The sequence below is a fragment of the Thalassophryne amazonica genome, chromosome 17 (assembly GCF_902500255.1).
Source record: "Thalassophryne amazonica chromosome 17, fThaAma1.1, whole genome shotgun sequence".
Lineage (NCBI taxonomy): Eukaryota > Metazoa > Chordata > Actinopteri > Batrachoidiformes > Batrachoididae > Thalassophryne > Thalassophryne amazonica.
The window spans coordinates 65,858,154-65,877,113 of NC_047119.1; the positions used below are offsets into that span (position 1 = coordinate 65,858,154).

General features: G+C 40.6%; 1 protein-coding gene across 1 annotated transcript in view; it reads right to left on the minus strand.

Annotated features, from left to right (window-relative positions):
* The window catches only part of pam (peptidylglycine alpha-amidating monooxygenase), a 180,383-nt gene that overhangs the window by 149,928 nt on the left and 11,495 nt on the right, over nucleotides 1–18,960 (minus strand). Inside the window, 1 exon segment of the mRNA XM_034192957.1 lies at nucleotides 14,984–15,111. Within this exon segment, the coding sequence (XP_034048848.1) occupies nucleotides 14,984–15,069 (86 nt within the window). The 5' untranslated portion in view covers nucleotides 15,070–15,111.

Below are 18,960 nucleotides of genomic sequence, written 5' to 3' on the forward strand. Positions count from 1 at the left end.
TGTTCAAACTGATAAACTTTATTGTTTTTGTACAAATATTTTCTCATTTTGAAATGGATGCCTGCAACATTTTTCAAAAAAGCTGGGGCAGTGGTATGTTAACCACTGTGTTACATCACCTTTCCTTCTAACAACACACAATAAGTGTTCGGGAACCGAGGACACTCATGATTGGTTATAAAAGGAGCATAACCAAAAGTCTCAGCCGTTCACAAGCAAAGATGGGCCGAGGATCACCACTTTGTGAACAACTGCATGAAAAAATAGATCAACAGTTTAAGAACAGTGTTTCTCAATGTTCACTTGCAAGGAATTTAGGGATTCCATCATCTACAGTCCATAATATAATCAGAAAATTCAGAGAATCTGGAGAACTTTCTACATGTAAGCGGCAAGGCCGAAAACCAGCACTGAATGCCCGTGACATGCAATCCCTCAGGCGGCACTGCATTAAAAACCAACATCATTTTGTAAAGGATCTTACCGCATGGGCTCAGGAAAACTTCAGAAAACCATTGTCAGTTAAATGGTAAATGGACTGCATTTATATAGCGCTTTTCCATCTGCATCAGATGCTCAAAGCGCTTTACAATTATGCCTCACATTCACCCCGATGTCAGGGTGCTGCCATACAAGGTGCTCAACTACACACTTGGAGCAATACAGGATTAAAGGCCTTGCCCAAGGGCCCCGAGTGATTTTCCAGTCAGGCGGGGATTTGAACCCATGATCTTCTGGACTCAAGCCCAACACCTTAACCACTAGACCATCACCTCCCCTAGTTAACAGTTAACACAGTTTGTCGCTACATCTACAAGTGCAAGTTAAAACTCTACCATGCAAAGTGAAAGCCATACATCAACAACATCCAGAAATGCCGCCGCCTTCTCTGGGCCCGAGCTCATTTGAAATGGACAGACGCAAAGTGGAAAAGTGTGCTGTGGTCTGATGAGTCCACTTTTCAGATTGTTTTTGGAAATCATGGATGTCGTGTCCTCTGGACAAAAAAGGAAAAAGACTTTCCAGATTGTTACCAGCAAAAAGTTCAAAAGCCAGCATCTGTGATGGTATAGGGGTATATTAGTGCCCATGGCATGGGCAACTTACACATCTGTGATGGCACCATCAATGCTGAAAGGTACATCCAGGTTTTGGAGCAACACATGCTGCCATCCAGCAACATCTTTTCAGGAACGTCCCTGCTTATTTCAGCAAGACAATGCCAAACCACATTCTGCACGTGTTACAACAGTGTGGCTTCGTAGTAAAAGAGTGCGGGGTACTAGACTGGCCTGCGTGTAGTCCAGACCTGTTGCCCATTGAAAATGTGTGGTGCATTATGAAGTGCAAAATACGACAACGAAGACCCCGGACTGTTGAACAACTGAAGTCGTACATCAAGCAAGAATGGGAAAGAATTCCACCTACAAAGCTTCAACAATTAGTGTCCTCGGTTCCAAAATGCTTATTGAGTGTTGTAAGAAGGAAAGGTGATGTAACACAGTGGGAAACATACCACAGTCCTAGCTTTTTTGAAACGTGTTGCAGGCATCCATTTCAAAATGAGCAAATATTTGCACAAAAACAGTAAAGTTTGAACATTAAATATCAGTTTGAACATTACATATCTTGTCTTTGTGGTGTATTCAACTGAATATAGGTTGAAGAGGATTTGCAAATTATTGGATTCTGTTTTTAATTTACATTTTACACAATGTCCCAACTTCACTGGAATTGGAATTGTATGCAAAGAGGCTGACGCTGCAGATACGCAGAGTTATATACAGAAGTTAGCCCTCACCTAAAAGATAAAAATGATGTTTTTTCAGCATTACAAATTTGCAAATAACTGACATGCATTGATTTGCTTTAAAATTGAAGATAGAGTGTGAAAATCTGAACTGTCTGAGGATTTGTGTGCTGTAAAAAAGCTTTCAAACATCTGTTGCATTGTGTCCGGTAATTTATGTACAGTCCATAATGGTCTCAGAATAAGGACAGCACCTGGGTTATATACAATATTAAAAACAACATGTACAGTGGGGTAAAAAAAAAGTATTTAGTCAGCACCTGATTGTGCAAGTTCTCCTACTTAGAAAGATGAGAGAGGTCTGTAATTTTACCAAAAAAATTTATTTTGGTTTCATCTGACCACATGATATTCTCCCAATCCTCTTCTGGATCATCCATATGCTCTCTGGCAAACTTCAGACAGGCCTGGACACGTACTGGCTTAAGCAGGGGGACACACCTGGCACTGCAGGATTTGAGTCCCTCTCTGCGTAGTGTGTAGACTTTGTTACTTTGGTCCCAGCTCTCTGCAGGTCATTCATCAGGTCCCTCTGTGTAGTTCTGGGATTTTGGTTCACCGTTCTCATGATCATTTTGACCCCACAGAATGACTTCTTGCGTGGAGCCCCAGATCGAGAGAGATTATCAATGGTCTTGTATGTCTTCCACTTTCTTACAATTGCTCCCACAGTTGATTTATTCACACCAACCTGCTTGACTATTGTAGATTCACTCTTCCCAGCCTGGTGCACATCTACAATTGTCTTCCTGGTGTCCTTCGACAGCTCTTTGGGCTTTGCCATGGTTGAGTTTGGAGTCTGACTGTTTGAGGCTGTGGACAGGTGTCTTTTATACAGATAACAAGTTCAAACAAATGTCATTAATACAGGTAACAGGTGGAGGACAGAAAAGCTTCTTAAAGAAGAAGTTACAGGTCTGCGAGAGCCAGAAATCTTGCTTGTTTGTATGTGACCAAATACTTATTTTCCACCATAATAATTTCTTTAAAAATCCTACAATGTGATGTCCTGGATTTTTTTATTTTTATTTTGTCTCTCATAGTTGAAGAGAACCTATGATGAAAATTAAAGACCTCTCTCATCTTTCTAAGTAGGAGAACTTGCACAATCAGGAGATGACTAAATACTTTTTTACCCCACTGTATATTCTTATTTTCCAAGTATTTTTCTGCTTATAAAATTCATACTGACATCTTAAAGTGTGTATCACTGGTAAATAGAATGTCAAATGAGCTGACTATTCTAAATAAATAAAGAATTTTGAAAACACTGATGTACAGGGATGAAAGTGGTGAAAAATGAAAAAAGCTGAAACATAAAATTACTAGGGGGGTCTGGGGGCATGCCCCTCTAGAAAATTTTTGAATTCTTGAAGCTCTGAAATGCAATCTGGGGCTATTCCAGACAATAAATTGCAGTGAGTGCAGCACCCAATTTTGGTGAGAAAAAAACCCCTATTTTCCTTATTCAAAATCACTCCTCTAACTGCCATGAACACTCACATCTACTAGATGGGAGTGTGAATACCAATTGCCACACATTCACTATAAGAATTAACAAACAGAATTATCAGTTTTCAAATTGCCTTTTTTTTTTTTACAAATGAAAAAAAATATGACATATTTACAAATACAGCTTGATTTGTAAAAACCAACACACACATTACAGTAACTTGTGCATTGGTTTTTACACACACACACACACATATATATATATATATATATATATATATATATAAACCTACCAACCACTGATGACAGGAAGCTCATTTTCCCATAATGCCTTTTTGCATGTGTGTCTGTAAATGCTCAAACCTTCCAAATTAGTGCATTATTTTAAAACTACAACATATAGCTGATATTTTCATTTTGTAAAAAATGACAGAGGTGACATTAATTTCGATAATTTATCCAGAATTAGTTTCTTTAAATTCAGCCTAAAAGCTATCGGTTTAACTTTTAGCTGTAACCTACACCAAATTTTTTAGGGGTTTATCAGTTTAGCTTTATAAAAGTTAACTTGTCAGTTAGCGGATTAATAGTTAACAAAGCTAACGTTTTGGTTAGCATGTGCCCACCACTCTCTGGACCCCAGAAAGACTAGCTGAGGTTTTGGTGTCAGCTAAAGGGGATCCTTTTAAATAAGAAATAAACAATAAACAATGTGAATGATGACAGTACAACTATCCTTCCTTTAAGTCTACTAATTAGGGGTTCACTCCCAAGGTGAGAATTGTTGACAAAAAACATAAAGGACCAATACAGCAGACAGTTAGGGCTGTATGTTGTTTTAGGGGATTCACTGGAACACCTCATCCACACAGACATTGCGATTACAGAGTGAGATTGGTGTTGCGTACTTTTGTTTCCGTCGTAGTTTTCTTTCTCCCATGCACATTTAGGTACCATTTCCTGCATTTTGGTGCATAGTTCATCATAAAATACAATCACAGACAAAAGACACTTTCATACCTGTCAACTCTGGGAAATGTCAGAAAGGGAGATTTTTTTTTTTGCCATAAACTTATCATGAATCTACAACCCACCCTTGAGCCTTGTAGAGCACTGTGGCTCCCCCCCCCCCCTTCTTTCTTATTAATTAGTTAATTATTTAATCCTAATTATGAATTCCTTATTTAATTCATTCGTTCGTTCATTCATTAATTGCACAGTATGTATAACAGTAAAAAAAAGTCCAGTAGAGGTAAGTGGCATTCTTTGCAGCCTTGAGTTTATCTTTTGTAGGTTTGAAGTCACTGGCCTTGCAATCTTAGCTGAGTCTGAATCAAAATCAGACTTGAATTGATTGCCAAGTAAGTTTGCACATACAAGGAATTGGATCTGGTGTTCTTGGATCAATAAGAAAAGAAAAGTAAAACACTTCTATAAGAAGTAAAAGAATCAAATAGACAAAACTATATTCACTGTTAAATAAATAAAATGGAATGGCACAGTAGAGTACAGGTGCAGCTAAGAAGAGCACACAAAGTGTCATTGGCTGTCTGTTCTGTTCTTTCACTTAAAATGCATTTGAAAGAGGGATGATCATGCACAGAAGACCCTCTACCTGGAAAGCTGCTGCTGCCCTCCAGAGCGCACGCGCGGGCTCCTATCTGACCTCTCAGTCCCCATCAGGGATGTCCGCTTGTCTGCTGCCACTGCTTGTTACTACACAATTTATTTATTTATTTATTTTTTTAAGTCCTTGTAGTCACAATTAAACAGCTAGATGAATATCTCCGTTTTACAGACTCAGCGGCCCCGCAGAGGGTCTTGACGCTGTCCGTTGTTCATCTGTCAGCGGTCCTCGCTTGTGAACTTTGATATCGGGAGATTTTAAGTATGAATCAGGAGGTCGGAAGATAACTCTCCAAATCGGGAGACTCCTGACGGTATCGAGAGAGTTGACAGGCAAGCACTTTATAATCTGTTTTTTTTTATTCATTTGATCTTGAATTGTACAATGTTGAATGTGATGAAATGGGGGGAAGCGTGCACCCCCTGGATCTGCCCCTGAAATCTGCATGTCTATTTGTTTTCTTGCAAGTGATCATGGTAAAGGTGAGGATGAGGCTGTCAGAAGTCCATTGTCCAAGTACCTGGCAGCTACGAGGACAGGACAGACTATTTTGGACAGGCTATTTCCGCCCTCTCACAGACTTTGTTATGACAATCCCACCTGTTTTGTACACTGGTTGCTGTATATAAAATAATTATTTCATAGCGGATTAATTATTTTCTGTCAGAGTCTGGCTGTTGAAAACACCTCTAATTATTTGTAATGTTTATATTATAATGGCTTGGTAAAACAGTTGCATGTTCATTTCTTCTTATATATATAATCTACATTTATATATTGTTTGCGCAATTTTCATATATGTGGCTCATTATTCGAATAATCACTGAAATTTCTGACAAATCCATACAAGGCTCATTATTCATGGCTTTGTTATTCTGTGAGACCAAACCTTTAGCGTTATGCTCAGAGATGAGCCACGTTAGCCGAATAATCAGCCTGTAAGAGCCACTATTCCCCCTCATTTCTTGAATAACTCGACTCGCACAGATTCTGACTGGATCAAGATCTGAGAAACCATGGTCATATCTGTTACCAACAGTATCTTCTGACACAGAAACAGAGTCTCTGGTTTTAATTTTAAAACCAGTCCAGCTTGCAATTGTTTGTTTTTCCTCTACAGAATGCCTTGAAAGTATCCATTTCAATGGTTTGCCCCTTGCAATTGCAGCTTCTACAGTGTTCACCTCCAACACTGGATGTAAGTAGTGAGTGGGGACCAGTTCTTTCTCCTTAAATGTATGCCTCAAGTTCCTGGTCTTTAGTACAAACAAATCTTTGTTTTGTTTTCCTAATACTTGGCAATGAAACACCGTAGACTTTAGGTTGAACAGTAATACCATTGACCCTGTGTGCTGTTCCCTTGCCTAAGAGGGCTTCTTCAAGCAGTGGTGGGCACAGTTCCACTAATCCGCTAACCGCTAATTAGCAAAGATAATGTTTTCATTATCAGATTAGCTTTTCAGATAACTTTGAAAACCATCATCGGACCAATTATCTTCCGATAACTTTTGATCCAATAATTTTTAGACCACTAACATATTTTTGCAGACGTAGTAAACAAAGCTTAACAGTTACAAATGTTTATGAAGTCCATAATCAGTTGAGTACCTACCTGTTAAATGTTTTGTAGTAGATGCGCAGTTCTATCCTCTGCAAACAGAGGAGAGCTGGTTCTAGAAGAAACCGCTCTATCCTCTGCAGGCAAAGGAGAGCTGGTCACAGAAAAGAAAACAAACTCATTTCTTTTGACCCCATACTGATATGCTGGTAATATCACCCAAGTCATCCAGAGGCACAGAGTTTTAAACTTATGGTTAAAATTTTAACCAAACTAATTTCGGACAAGTTATTTAAATTAATGTCACGTCTGAAGTTTTATAAAGTGAAAATATCAGATATATGTTTTAGTTTTAAGGTAATGCACTAATTTTGAAGGTTTTAGTGTGGACATGCTGTGATGAGAGGTGCATTATGGGTATCTCAGTACATTCACAACAGAAGAAATGCATTTAAGACGCACTGACCAGGCTCCACATGGACAACAGCATTAAACTCTTTGTACAACACCTGGCAAAAATTATGGAATCACTGGCCTTGGAGGATGTTCATTCAGTTGTTTAATTTTGTAGGAAAAAAGCAGATCACAGAAATGACACAAAACTAAAGTCATTTCAAATGGCAACTTTCTGGCTTTAAGAAACACTATAAGAAATCAAGAAAAAAAATTGTGGCAGTCAGTAACGGTTACTTTTTTAGACCAAGCAGAGGGAAAAAAACATGGACTCACTCAATTCTGAGGAATAAATTATGGAATCACCCTGTAAATTTTCATCCCCAAAACTAACACCTGCATCAAATCAGATCTGCTCGTTAGTCTGCATCTAAAAAGGAGTGATCACACCTTGGAGAGCTATTGCTCCAAGTGGACTGACATGAATCATGGCTCCAACACGAGAGATGTCAATTGAAACAAAGGAGAGGATTATCAAACTCTTAAAAGAGGGTAAATCATCACGCAATGTTGCAAAAGATGTTGGCTGTTCACAGTCAGCTGTGTCTAAACTCTAGACCAAATACAAACAACATGGGAAGGTTGTTAAAGGCAAACATACTGGTAGACCAAGGAAGACATCAAAGCGTCAAGACAGAAAACTTAAAGCAATATGTCTCAAAAATCGAAAATGCACAACAAAACAAATGAACAAATGGGAGGAAACTGGAGTCAATGTCTGTGACCGAACTGTAAGAAACCACCTAAAGGAAATGGGATTTACATACAGAAAAGCTAAATGAAAGCCATCATTAACACCTAAACAGAAAAAAACAAGGTTACAATGGGCTAAGGAAAAGCAATAGTGGACTGTGGATGACTGGATGAAAGTCATATTCAGTGATGAATCTCGAATCTGCATTGGGCAAGGTGATGATGCTGGAACTTTTGTTTGGAGTGATTCCATATTTTTTCCCTCTGCTTGGTCTAAAAAAGTAACCGTTACTGACTGCCACAATTTTTTTTCCTGATTTCTTATAGTGTTTCTTAAAGCCAGAAAGTTGCCATTTGAAATGACTTTAGTTTTGTGTCATGTCTGTGATCTGCTTTTTTTTCTACAAAATTAAACAACTGAATGAACATCCTCCGAGGCCGGTGATGCCATAATTTTTGCCAGGGGTTGTAGAAGCAGGCAGAATAGTTTGCTGATTCATAGAAGCCGCCATCTTCTGCAAGCATAATGCTGTGTCATTCTCCTGAAGTTGGGAATAGGATACAGCATGTCCCAGGCGATTGAGGGTATGGATGATTTCAACATTACCAGTGAGTGTCTTAACAGCATATGGGAGCAACCAATGTGTTGGAGGCTTTTGCCGTCCACAGGTCACTGCGTATCCTGAGTGAAGGATTTGATAAGAGCTGCCACTCTCCGAGATGGGGCTTTGTTGTCTGGATCACCTGCCAGAAGTCCCAGCAAAAACCTTTCAAGGTGATATGATATACTGAATGGCACACTGTCAATCTCTGAAGGGTGATGTGGCCATGGTGTTGATTTCCTGTCATTTTCTATGACTGATCTAATATGAGCTGAGGATTTGTCAATCTCCTTTGAAATTTCTTTGGACTTCCACATGTCAAGTTCTCTCTTTAGTGTCTGGTTTTTGATGACCACATCTCTAAGTGCAAGGGTGTCTGGAGCCACAAGGAGTTTTCTTCTATCATCTAAAATGATCTGCACTGACTTGCCAAGCTCGCTTTCACGTTTTCTGCAGAGATGCTTTTTGGTTGATTCTTTTAGCTCTTTAATGCCTCTGTTCTGGATCTAGTTTTCTTTTTGAGGTAGATATTTGGATAACTGCTTTCTTTTCTACTATTTCAGTTTGTTTGAATCCTAGAAGGTCTGTGAATGCTGCTTCCATTTCCTGATAGTGGGATTCAGAGTCATCAGTTTCTTCTTCATTCTTGTCTTCATCCGATTCACGTGTGTGATCCTTCTACCAGGATGAGTGATGATGGGCCTCAGCAGCAATGTCTCTGGTACCGCTATGATTTTCTTATCTTGTCTCTTGGTTGCTAGAATATGTAGCTTTTCATCAACTCTCAATTCAATAGCTTTGGTCAGTTTTTCTCTTGTATATGACCTCTTCATATATTTGACTATTTCACAGAATATACAACCCCAATTCCAATGAAGTTGAGCCGTTGTGTGAAATGTAAATAAAAACAGAATACAATGATTTGCAAATCCTCTTCAACCTATATTCAGTTGAACACACCACAAAGACAAGATATTTAATGTTCAAACTGATAAACTTTATTGTTTTTGTACAAATATTTTCTCATTTTGAAATGGATGCCTGCAACACATTTCAAGAAAGCTGGGACAGGGCAAAAAAGACTTGGAAAGTTGATGAATGCTCAAAGAACATCTGTTTGGAACATTCCACAGGTGAACAGGTTAATTGCAAACAGGTGAGTGTTATGATTGGGTATAAAAGGAGCATCCCCAAAATGCTCAGCCGTTCACAAGCAAAGATGGGGTGAAGACGACCACTTTGTGAACAACTGCATGGAAAAAAATAGTCCAACAGTTTAAGAACAATTGCAATTTAAGTTTAAATTCAAGTGCAAGGAATTTAGGGACTCCCTCATCTACAGTCCATAATATAAACAGAAGATTCAGAGAATCTGGAGAACTTTTACACGTAAGCGGCACAGCCGAAAACCAACAGTGAATGCCTGTGACTGATCCCTAGGCAGCACTGCATTAAAAACCGACATCATTGTGTAAAGGATCTTACCGCGTGGACTCAGGAACACTTCAGAAAATCATTGTCAGTTAACACAGTTTGTCACTACATCTACAAGTGCAAGTTAAAACTCTACCATGCAACGCGAAAGCCATATATCAACAACATCCAGAAACACCACCGCCTTCTCTGGGCCCGAGCTCATTTGAAATGGACAGACGCAAAAGTGGGAAAGTGTGCTGTGGTGTGATGAGTCCATATTTCAAATTGTTTTTGGAAATCATGGACGTCGTGTCCTCCGGACAAAAGAGGAAAAAGACCATCCAGATTGTTACCAGCGCAAAGTTCAAAAGCCAGCATCTGTGATGGTATGGGGGGTGTGTTAGTGCCCACAGCATGGGCAACTTACACATCTGTGATGGCACCATCAATGCTGAAAGGTACATCCAGGTTTTGGAGCAACACATGCTGCCATCCAAGCAACATGTTTTTCAAGGACGTCCCTGCTTATTTCAGCAAGACAATGCCAAGCCACATTCTGCATGTGTTACAACAGCGTGGCTTCATAGTAAAAGAGTGCGGGTACTAGACTGGCCTGCCTGCAGTCCAGACCTGTCACCCACTGAAAATGTGTGGCACATTATGAAGAGCAAAATACGACAACAGAGACCCCGGACTGTTGAACAACTGAAGCCGTACATCATACAAGAATGGAAAATAATTCCACCTACAAAGGTTCAACAATTAGTGTCCTCAGTTCCCAAACGCATATTGAGTGTTGTTAGAAGGAAAGGTGTCCCAGCTTTTTTGAAACGTGTTGCAGGCATCCATTTCAAAATGAGCAAGTATTTGCACAAAAACAATAAAGTTATCAGTTTGAACATTAAACATCTTGTCTTTGTGGTGTATTCAATTAAATATAGGTTGAAGAGGATTTGCAACTCATTGTATTGGGGTTGTATAACCATATGTATACTGACAAGACCTTGTTTCTATTTCATCAGGAAATAACCATCATTTGAGATATATTTCTTAATTAAGTTGTTACCATAACAGAATAATAAAAAAAAACAAAAAACCTGCTAAACAGGCCATATTTGGTGGCCTTTGTGCAAAATGCCTTACCAAATATTGTGCAAACTGAATAAGAGTATGCTCATTGTCTGTATTAACCACAAAAACATAGGTTTACACACCAAATTTGCTTCTCTAGCATGTCCGAGTGAGCAACAGTATGATGCCCAAAATACTAAGGCAGCCAATTTGAAATATGCCCATAAAAATTAAAAGCTGCTGTGGCTGCATTGACATCACTTTTCTGTCTCAAGGGGACTTGAACTTTTAATAAAATAATAGGTTACTCCCCTCCCCCAGGTGAGCCAAACAACTCCTCTGGCCCACTGTCTAATAAGAGATTTTAGATAAACACTCAAGACACTGTATAGGTAAAGAATTTCAGATTCAAAGGATGTGAGGGCTTTACAATGATAAAATATTAAATGAATGCAGAGTGAGATAGGATTCGAGTAGATAAGATTTGATTAGATAGAACTTTATTAATCCCTTGGGAAGACTCCCTCAGGGAAACTGAGGTTCCAATAGCATTGTATAGCAGCAAAAGTGAAAATAAAAAACAATTTGCAAACGTCAATATGAATACACAAAGGTAAATACCAGAAATAGACCCTGTGCAAATGACGTCACGAAACTTCCGTTCCACCTTGTTGGGGGACAAACAAGACGCGCACACTAGCTAGCTGCAGATATTTGCGATAAAATGCAGAGTTTTTGTGGTATAATCGGCTGTCGTAATCGTAAGAACAGGGAAACTAATCACAGTTTCTTCATGTTACCGGCAATTATCGAGCATGACGGAGAAAATACGTGAGAACTGTCTTCAAAGAGGAGAGCAATCTGGCTAGCACGGATAGCTAGAAGTGACCTTACATCCAAGTCCAGTTTGGCCAATCTACGGATCTGTTCGGATCATTTCATTAAAGGTCAGTCTCCCTATTTAACTAGTGCATTTTATGTACAGTATTTATTTCACTTATAAATCCTAGAATATGCAAAACTGTCAATATGTACATGCAGTTGAGTAACCACACACACTGCGTGTGTGCTTTTTAATGTGTTTTTAATGTGTTTGGTGTGTGCTTTTTTCCGAGTGTTTGGCGCGTGTGTGCGTGTGCTTTTTAATGTGTTTTTAATGTTTGGTGCGTGCTTTCTTCCACGTTTGGCGCGTGTGTGCTTTTTAATGTGTTTTTAATGTGTTTGGTGCGCGCTTTTTTTCTGAGTGATTTTCACCTTTTCTTTGTATGTAACTTTATCCTCCGCGCGTAAATTAGCTTGATATTCACTCTCTTCAACGCTTCTTTCTACATCGTCCGCCATGTTGGAGTGTTTGCTTGTCCTCCAACATGGCGGGGGGGCGGGACCCAGTGACGTTATTGCACAGGGTCTATACTACTCGCTACTGGTTTACTGGCTACTATTGTTCCTCTCCTTCCAGTCCTCAGTCTTCCTCCCCCCCCAAATGAGGAGTTGTACAGTCTGATGGCCTGAGGTTTTTCAGTCTGTTGGTCCTGCACTTGGGAAGGAGCAATCTGTGGCCGAAGAGGCTCCTCTGGTTGCTGATGACGGTGTGCAGAGGGTGACTGGCATCATCCATAATGTCCAGCAGTTTGTCCAGTGTTCTCTTCTCTGCCACCATCACCAGAGAGTCCAGCTTCATGCCAACCACAGAGCCAGTCCGCCTGATCAGTTTGTCCAGCCTGGATGTGTCCTTCTTGGATGTACTGCCCCCCAGCAGACCACAGTGTAAAAGAAGACGCTGGCTGCCACTGACTGGTAGAACATCCTCAGGAGTTTCCTACAGATGTTACAGCCCGCATTGTCCCTTCCTGTACAGGTGGTTGGGGTGGGTTGTCAAGTCCAGTTTGCTGTGCAGTCACAGCCCGAGGTACATGTAGGAATCCACAGCCTCCGCCTCAACTCCCTCGATCAGAACTGGTCGCAGTCTTGGTCTGGTCTTCTCAAAGTCAATGACCAGCTCCTTTGTCCTCGAGGTTTCACGCTCTAGATGGTTTGTGTGGCACCAGGCAGCAAAGTATTAAATTATGTTATCAAATACCATCCACAGTATCATAAAGAAGGAATTTAACTATATCGTTTTCATCATTAATAAAAGCGAATATTCTATCCAAGCATGCACAAAATTCAGACAACTCTGGCACTTCCAACAGTTCTACAAAATTTCCAATAAAATGTTTGGTGACATTAAATGCACTGGACCATATTGCAAAACAATAATTTGAACAAAACACAACTAAAAATTGGTATCAAGTTGTATATTTTCAAATGTAGACAGCTATAACCCACTGCACACAAAGATAAGGATTTGGGCACTTCAAAGGTTTTTATTTGAACACAAGATCATTTCAGCGGTGTTCAGCTCAAGTCTGTTCCTATTCTTTGTTACTATCTCTCCTATTTTGGAGAAGACCCTCTCACACAGCACATACGTTGCTGGCATATGAAGATAGATTTTGTCCAGCTTGTAAAGAGTTGGATAAACAGCAGTTTAGCAGTTTGGCTTTCCTTACTTTCTGTATAACCTGTTCTGAAATAGTTCTATTATAATTTATATGTCATGATATATATCATTATCATAAGAGGCTGCACTGTATATTGCAACATAGATTTTAGGCCATATCACCCACCCCTACAATATATGAAAAAACTGTGGGCTCCAGGCTGTTCACAAACAAAGAAACAAGCAAACAGGAGCAAAACATAAAAAAGAAAAAAAAAAAATTAAAATACATACATGTGGGCATACAGACTGGGTGGAGGGAGCCAAGGGCTCAACCTTTCTTAGGTGTAACTGTGGGGAGTTCCAAGAGGAAAAAAAAGATTAGGATGATTGGACTAATCCACCCACTCACTAATAATAATTATAATAATAATGACAACCACAAAGTACCCTTTGTTGTGCTTTGAGGAAGAAACCTCAAGCAGACCAGACTCAGAGGGGTGACCAATTGTTTTGCCCATATTAACAATAACAAAGATTATCAAACATACAAAACAGCTATGATAGAACATTAATAAGCATTTATATAATAAAAATCCAGCTAAAATTGTAACTGGGGGCCTGCGATGTGGTCATAATAATAATAATAATAATAATAATAACAACATCTCAATATTTGCTGTGATTTTGATAGTAACAATAATTAGCTGACATTCTTCAAAGGTGTGTTTGTAAAAGTCGTATAACAATGTAATATAATTTATTTAATATAATTATATAATTTATACAATTATTATAATATATGCAATATATAATTACAATTAAATAAATACAAATGACCATGTAATATTATTAAGCCATTGCAGATTGTGGGGAATCCTGTTCCTGTTACCTGCTTCCCCATCAGGGTCTCTTTATTCAATGAGGTTAACCTTTATTTAATGAAGTTAGTCCCACTGAGATCAAGATCTCTTTCACAAAAGAGACCGGGAAAAGTTCTTTTTAACCTTCCAATTCTCCTAACCCGCATGTCTTTGGATGTGGGAGGAAGCCAGAGCACCTGGAGGGAACCCACACAAACAAGGGGGGGACATGCAAATTCCACACAGTAAGGATACAGGTGGGAGATGACCCCATGACTTTCTTGCTGTGAGGCAACAGTGCTAACCACTAATCCACCTTGCTGACTTTGTCATCTGCTTCAGATTAATTTGGCTCAAACGTGTTAGGCTGATCACCAAATGCTATGCCAATGTTATATTCTCTGTCACTGTCTGAAGTGTTTATCTCATATGAGCTTTCAGACACTGACAGAATGACATTTCCATTATTTTTGTCAGAGCTGCCTGTGGGGAGCCGACACTGTTTGCATGTCGTGAGTGGCCTGAGAGCAGTACAGGGGGCCTTCTGATGTCCCTTACAGACATCACACTAAGACTGGAGCGTTGCAGCTGCTTTTTGCGTTGTGAGGCCAAGCAATGCTGCTGCATGGGGAATAATTTGCCAAAATAATGTGGGTTAGGTTCACAGTTCGATCATTCAATAATTTTTAACAAAAAAAAAAAAAAAAAAACACATGACCCTTGACAGAGAAGAAAATTTTCTGTTCGGATGAGACAAAGATCGAGTTGTTTATCCACAACAACCACAGCCATATTTGCAGGAGGAGAAGGTGAGGCGTTGAACCCAAAGAACACTGTTACACATGGTGGTGGCAGCATCATGCTCTGGGGTGTTTGGCTGCCCAGATCTTGATGAAAATTAATAGTGCATGTACATTTATATCACATCCCTTTCAAAATAAATAAATCAACCTCACCTTTTTGTGTTGTACCGAAGGCTTTCCGGGCTCTGGCACTGACAGATGAATGGGAGCACAACCAAAACGACCACAAGGACTCCCATGATGCCACGGTTATCACACCGCACCTACTGCTGATGTGGAGACTGCAAATGTGGAAAAGAGGTTGTAAGGATGCATATCTGACATTTAACCGAACCTCCAGCAAGGTTTACAATCACAATATTTAACGCAAATGCAACCAATCCCCTGAACTCTGCAAATTTTGACCAATCACTGCAATTTTTCTACAAATCTGACCTTCATTTCTCACAGGTGTCACCTGTCATATCAGCTCCCAGAAAAAAACACTGAGCTAAGTATGGAACCAAAATCACTTCCTTGTTTCTCTTTGAGAAAAAACAAAGACTTGCAACATGAATATCTACATGAATATTTACCAAAAAGAAGTACTGATTATTATGTTTCGTACTGTGTGGAATGTCATGGTTGAACTCAAATGAAATTCCTTAATGGGGCAGTGGAATCTCATTTGAACCCCTGCATGATATCGCAGGATTTAACCACTTCTGGGGACAACCTGCCATTGCGCAACACAAACACAGCATCACTTCACATGGAAAGATGGTGTACTGTTTTGTTCGGGAGCAGTTGTGCCCGTAAGTTTTAGCGAGATGTCTTCTTCTTTGTCTTTCGGCTGTTCCCGTTAGGGGTCGCCACAGCACATCAATCGTTTCCATCTCACCCTGTCCTCTGTATCTTCCTCTGTCACACCAACCACCTGCATGTCCTCTCTCAGCACATCCATGAACCTCCTCTTTGGTCTCCCTCTTCTCCTCCTGCCTGGTGGCTCCATCCTCAGCATCCTTCTCCCTATATACCCTGGGTCCCTCCTCTGCACATGTCCAAACCATCTCAATCTCGCCTCTCTGACTTTGTCTCCAAACCGTCCCACCTGAGCTGTCCCTCTGATATGTTCATTCCTAATCTTGTCCATTCTTGTCACTCCCAAAGAGAATCTCAACATCTTCAGCTCTGCCACCTCCAGCTCTGCCTCCTGTCTTTTTGTTAGTGCCACTATCTCTAAACCATACAACATAGCTGGTCTCACTACTGTTTTGTAAACTTTCCCCTTCACTCTTGCTGATATTCTTCGGTCACAAATCACTCCTGCCACCTTTCTCCACCCACTCCACCCTGCCTGCACTCTCTTCTTCACCTCTCTACCACACTCTTCATTACTTTGAACAGTTGACCCCAAATATTTAAACTCATCTACTTTCACCACTTCTACTCCTTGTAACTGCACTATTCCACTGGGCTCCCTCTCATTCACACACATATACTCAGTCTTGCTTCTACTGACTTTCATTCCCCTTCTCTCCAAAGCATATCTCCACTTCTCCAGACTAGACTCAACTTGCTCTCTACTGTCACTACAGATCACAATGTCATCTGCAAACATCATAGTCCATGGGGACTCCTGTCTGATCTCATCTGTCAACCTGTCCATCACTATTCTTGTACATGTCCTGCACTACCCTAACATACTTCTCTGCCACTCCAGACTTCCTCATACAATGCCACAACTCTTCTCTTGGCACCCTATCATAAGCTTTTTCTAAGTCCACAAACACACAATGTAACTCTTTCTGTCCTTCTCTGTACTTTTCCAACAGTATTCACAGAGCAAACATTGCATCTGTAGTGCTCTTTCTCGGCATGAAACCATATTGCTGCTCACAGATCTTCATCTGTTTTCTAAGCCTAGCTTCTACTACTCTTTCCCATAACTTCATGCTGTGGCTGATCAGCTTTATGCCTCTGTAGTTACTGCAGCTCTGCACATCACCCTTCTTCTTGAAAATAGGAACCAGCACACTTCGTCTCCACTCCTCAGGCATCCTCTCACTTTCCAAGATTTTATTAAACAATCTGGTTAGAAACTCTACTGCCATCTCTCCTAGACATTTCCATGCCTCCATTGGAATCTCATCTGGACCAACTGCCTTTCCACTCTTCATCCTCTTCATAGCAGCCCTCACTTCTTCCTTGCTAATCTCTTTTACTTCCTGATTTACTCTCACCACATCATCCAGCCTTTTCTCTCGCTCATTTTCTTTATTCATCAACTCTTCAAAATATTCCCTCCACCTTCTCAGCACACACTCCTCACTTGTCAGCACATTACCATGTGCATCTTTTACAACCCTAACCTGCTGCACATCCTTTCCAGCTCTGTCCCTTTGTCTGGCCAATCGGTACAAGTCCTTTTCTCCTTCCTTACTATTCAACTTCTTGTACAGCTCGCAATATGCCTTTTCCTTTGCTTTTGCCACTTCTCTTCTCACCTTACGCTGCATCTCCTTGTACTCCTGTCTACTTTCTTCGTCTCTCCGACTATCCCAAAACTTTTTCGCCAGTCTCTTTCTCCTTATGCTTTCCTGGACCTCTTCATTCCACCACCAAGTCTCCTTGTCTTCCTTCCACTGTCCAGATGTCATACCCAGTACTGCCCTAGCTGTCTCCCTCACCACATCTGCAGTACTTTTCCAGTTGTCCAAAATTGCTTCCCCTCCAACTAGTGCTTCTCTCACCTGCTCGCTAAATTTCACACAACAGTCTTCCTCCTTCAGCTTCCACCATCTGATCCTTTGTTGAGCTCTCACTCTCTTCTTCTTCTTTACCTCTAAAGTCATCCTACAAACAACCATCCTATGCTGTCTAGTGACACTCTCTCCTGCTACCACCTTACAGTTTGTGATTTCTTTTAGCTTGCATCTCCTATAAAGAATGTAGTCCACCTGTGCGCACCTTCCTCCACTCTTATATGTTACCCTGTGCTCCTCCCTTTTCTTAAAGTAGGTATTCACCACAGCCATTTCCATCCTTTTTGCAAAATCAACTACCATCTGTCCTTCCCCATTCCTATCCTTGATACCATATCTACCCATTACTTTCTCATCACCTCCGTTCCCTTCACCAACATGCCCATTGAAGTCTGCTCCTTTCACCACTCTTTCATGCTTGGGCACACTCTCCACCACCTCATCTAACACACTCCAGAAATCTTCTTTCTCCTTCATCTCACAACCTACCTATGGGGCATTTGCACTGATGATATTCATCATCACCCCTTCAATTTCCAACTTCACACTCATCACCCTGTCAGACACTCACTTAACCTCCAACACACTTTTAACATACTCTTCCTTTAAAATGACCCCAACACCATTTCTCTTCCTGTCCTCACCATGGTACAACAACTTGTACCCACCGCCAATGCTCCTGCTCTTACTTCCCTTCCACTTGGTCTCTTGCACAGACAATATGTCTACCTTTCTCCTCTCCATCATATCAGCCAGCTCTCTCCCTTTACCAGTCATACTACCAACATTCAAAGTCCCCACTCTCATTTCCACCCTTCTAGTTTTCTTCTTCTCCTGCTGTTCGTGGCAATGTTTTCCTCCTCTTCTTCGTCGTCTTCGCCCAGCAGTAGCCCAATTTCCACCGGCACCCTGTTGGGCAATAGCACCGGTGGCGGACGTTGTTAACCCGGGCCGCGACCGATCCGGTATGGGAATTCGATTCTGAGTCTGCATTGTTGGGTTGGCTTGTTTTACGCCGGATGCCCTTCCTGACGCAACCCTCCTCATTTATCCGGGCTTGGGACCGGCACTCAGAATGTACTGGCTGCACACCCCATGTGGATGAGCGAGATGTAATGTAAAGAATAATGGAGCTGTCCCCGGAAGTACAATTTTTGCATCATATGCTCTTTCATTTAACCCCTTTATTGCCCACCCTCAAATGAAACTACGGTGCCCAATCCATAAACACTTCTACCACAAAACACATCTGAGGAACGGCTGCAAGACACAGCTAAACAACAAGACAAGTGATCATGGCAGATGCTGTTGCATCTTGACTTAATGCAAGTACTTAATGAATCAAGGTGAGTTAGATTAATAATGCTTGATGGTAAAGTTAGGTAT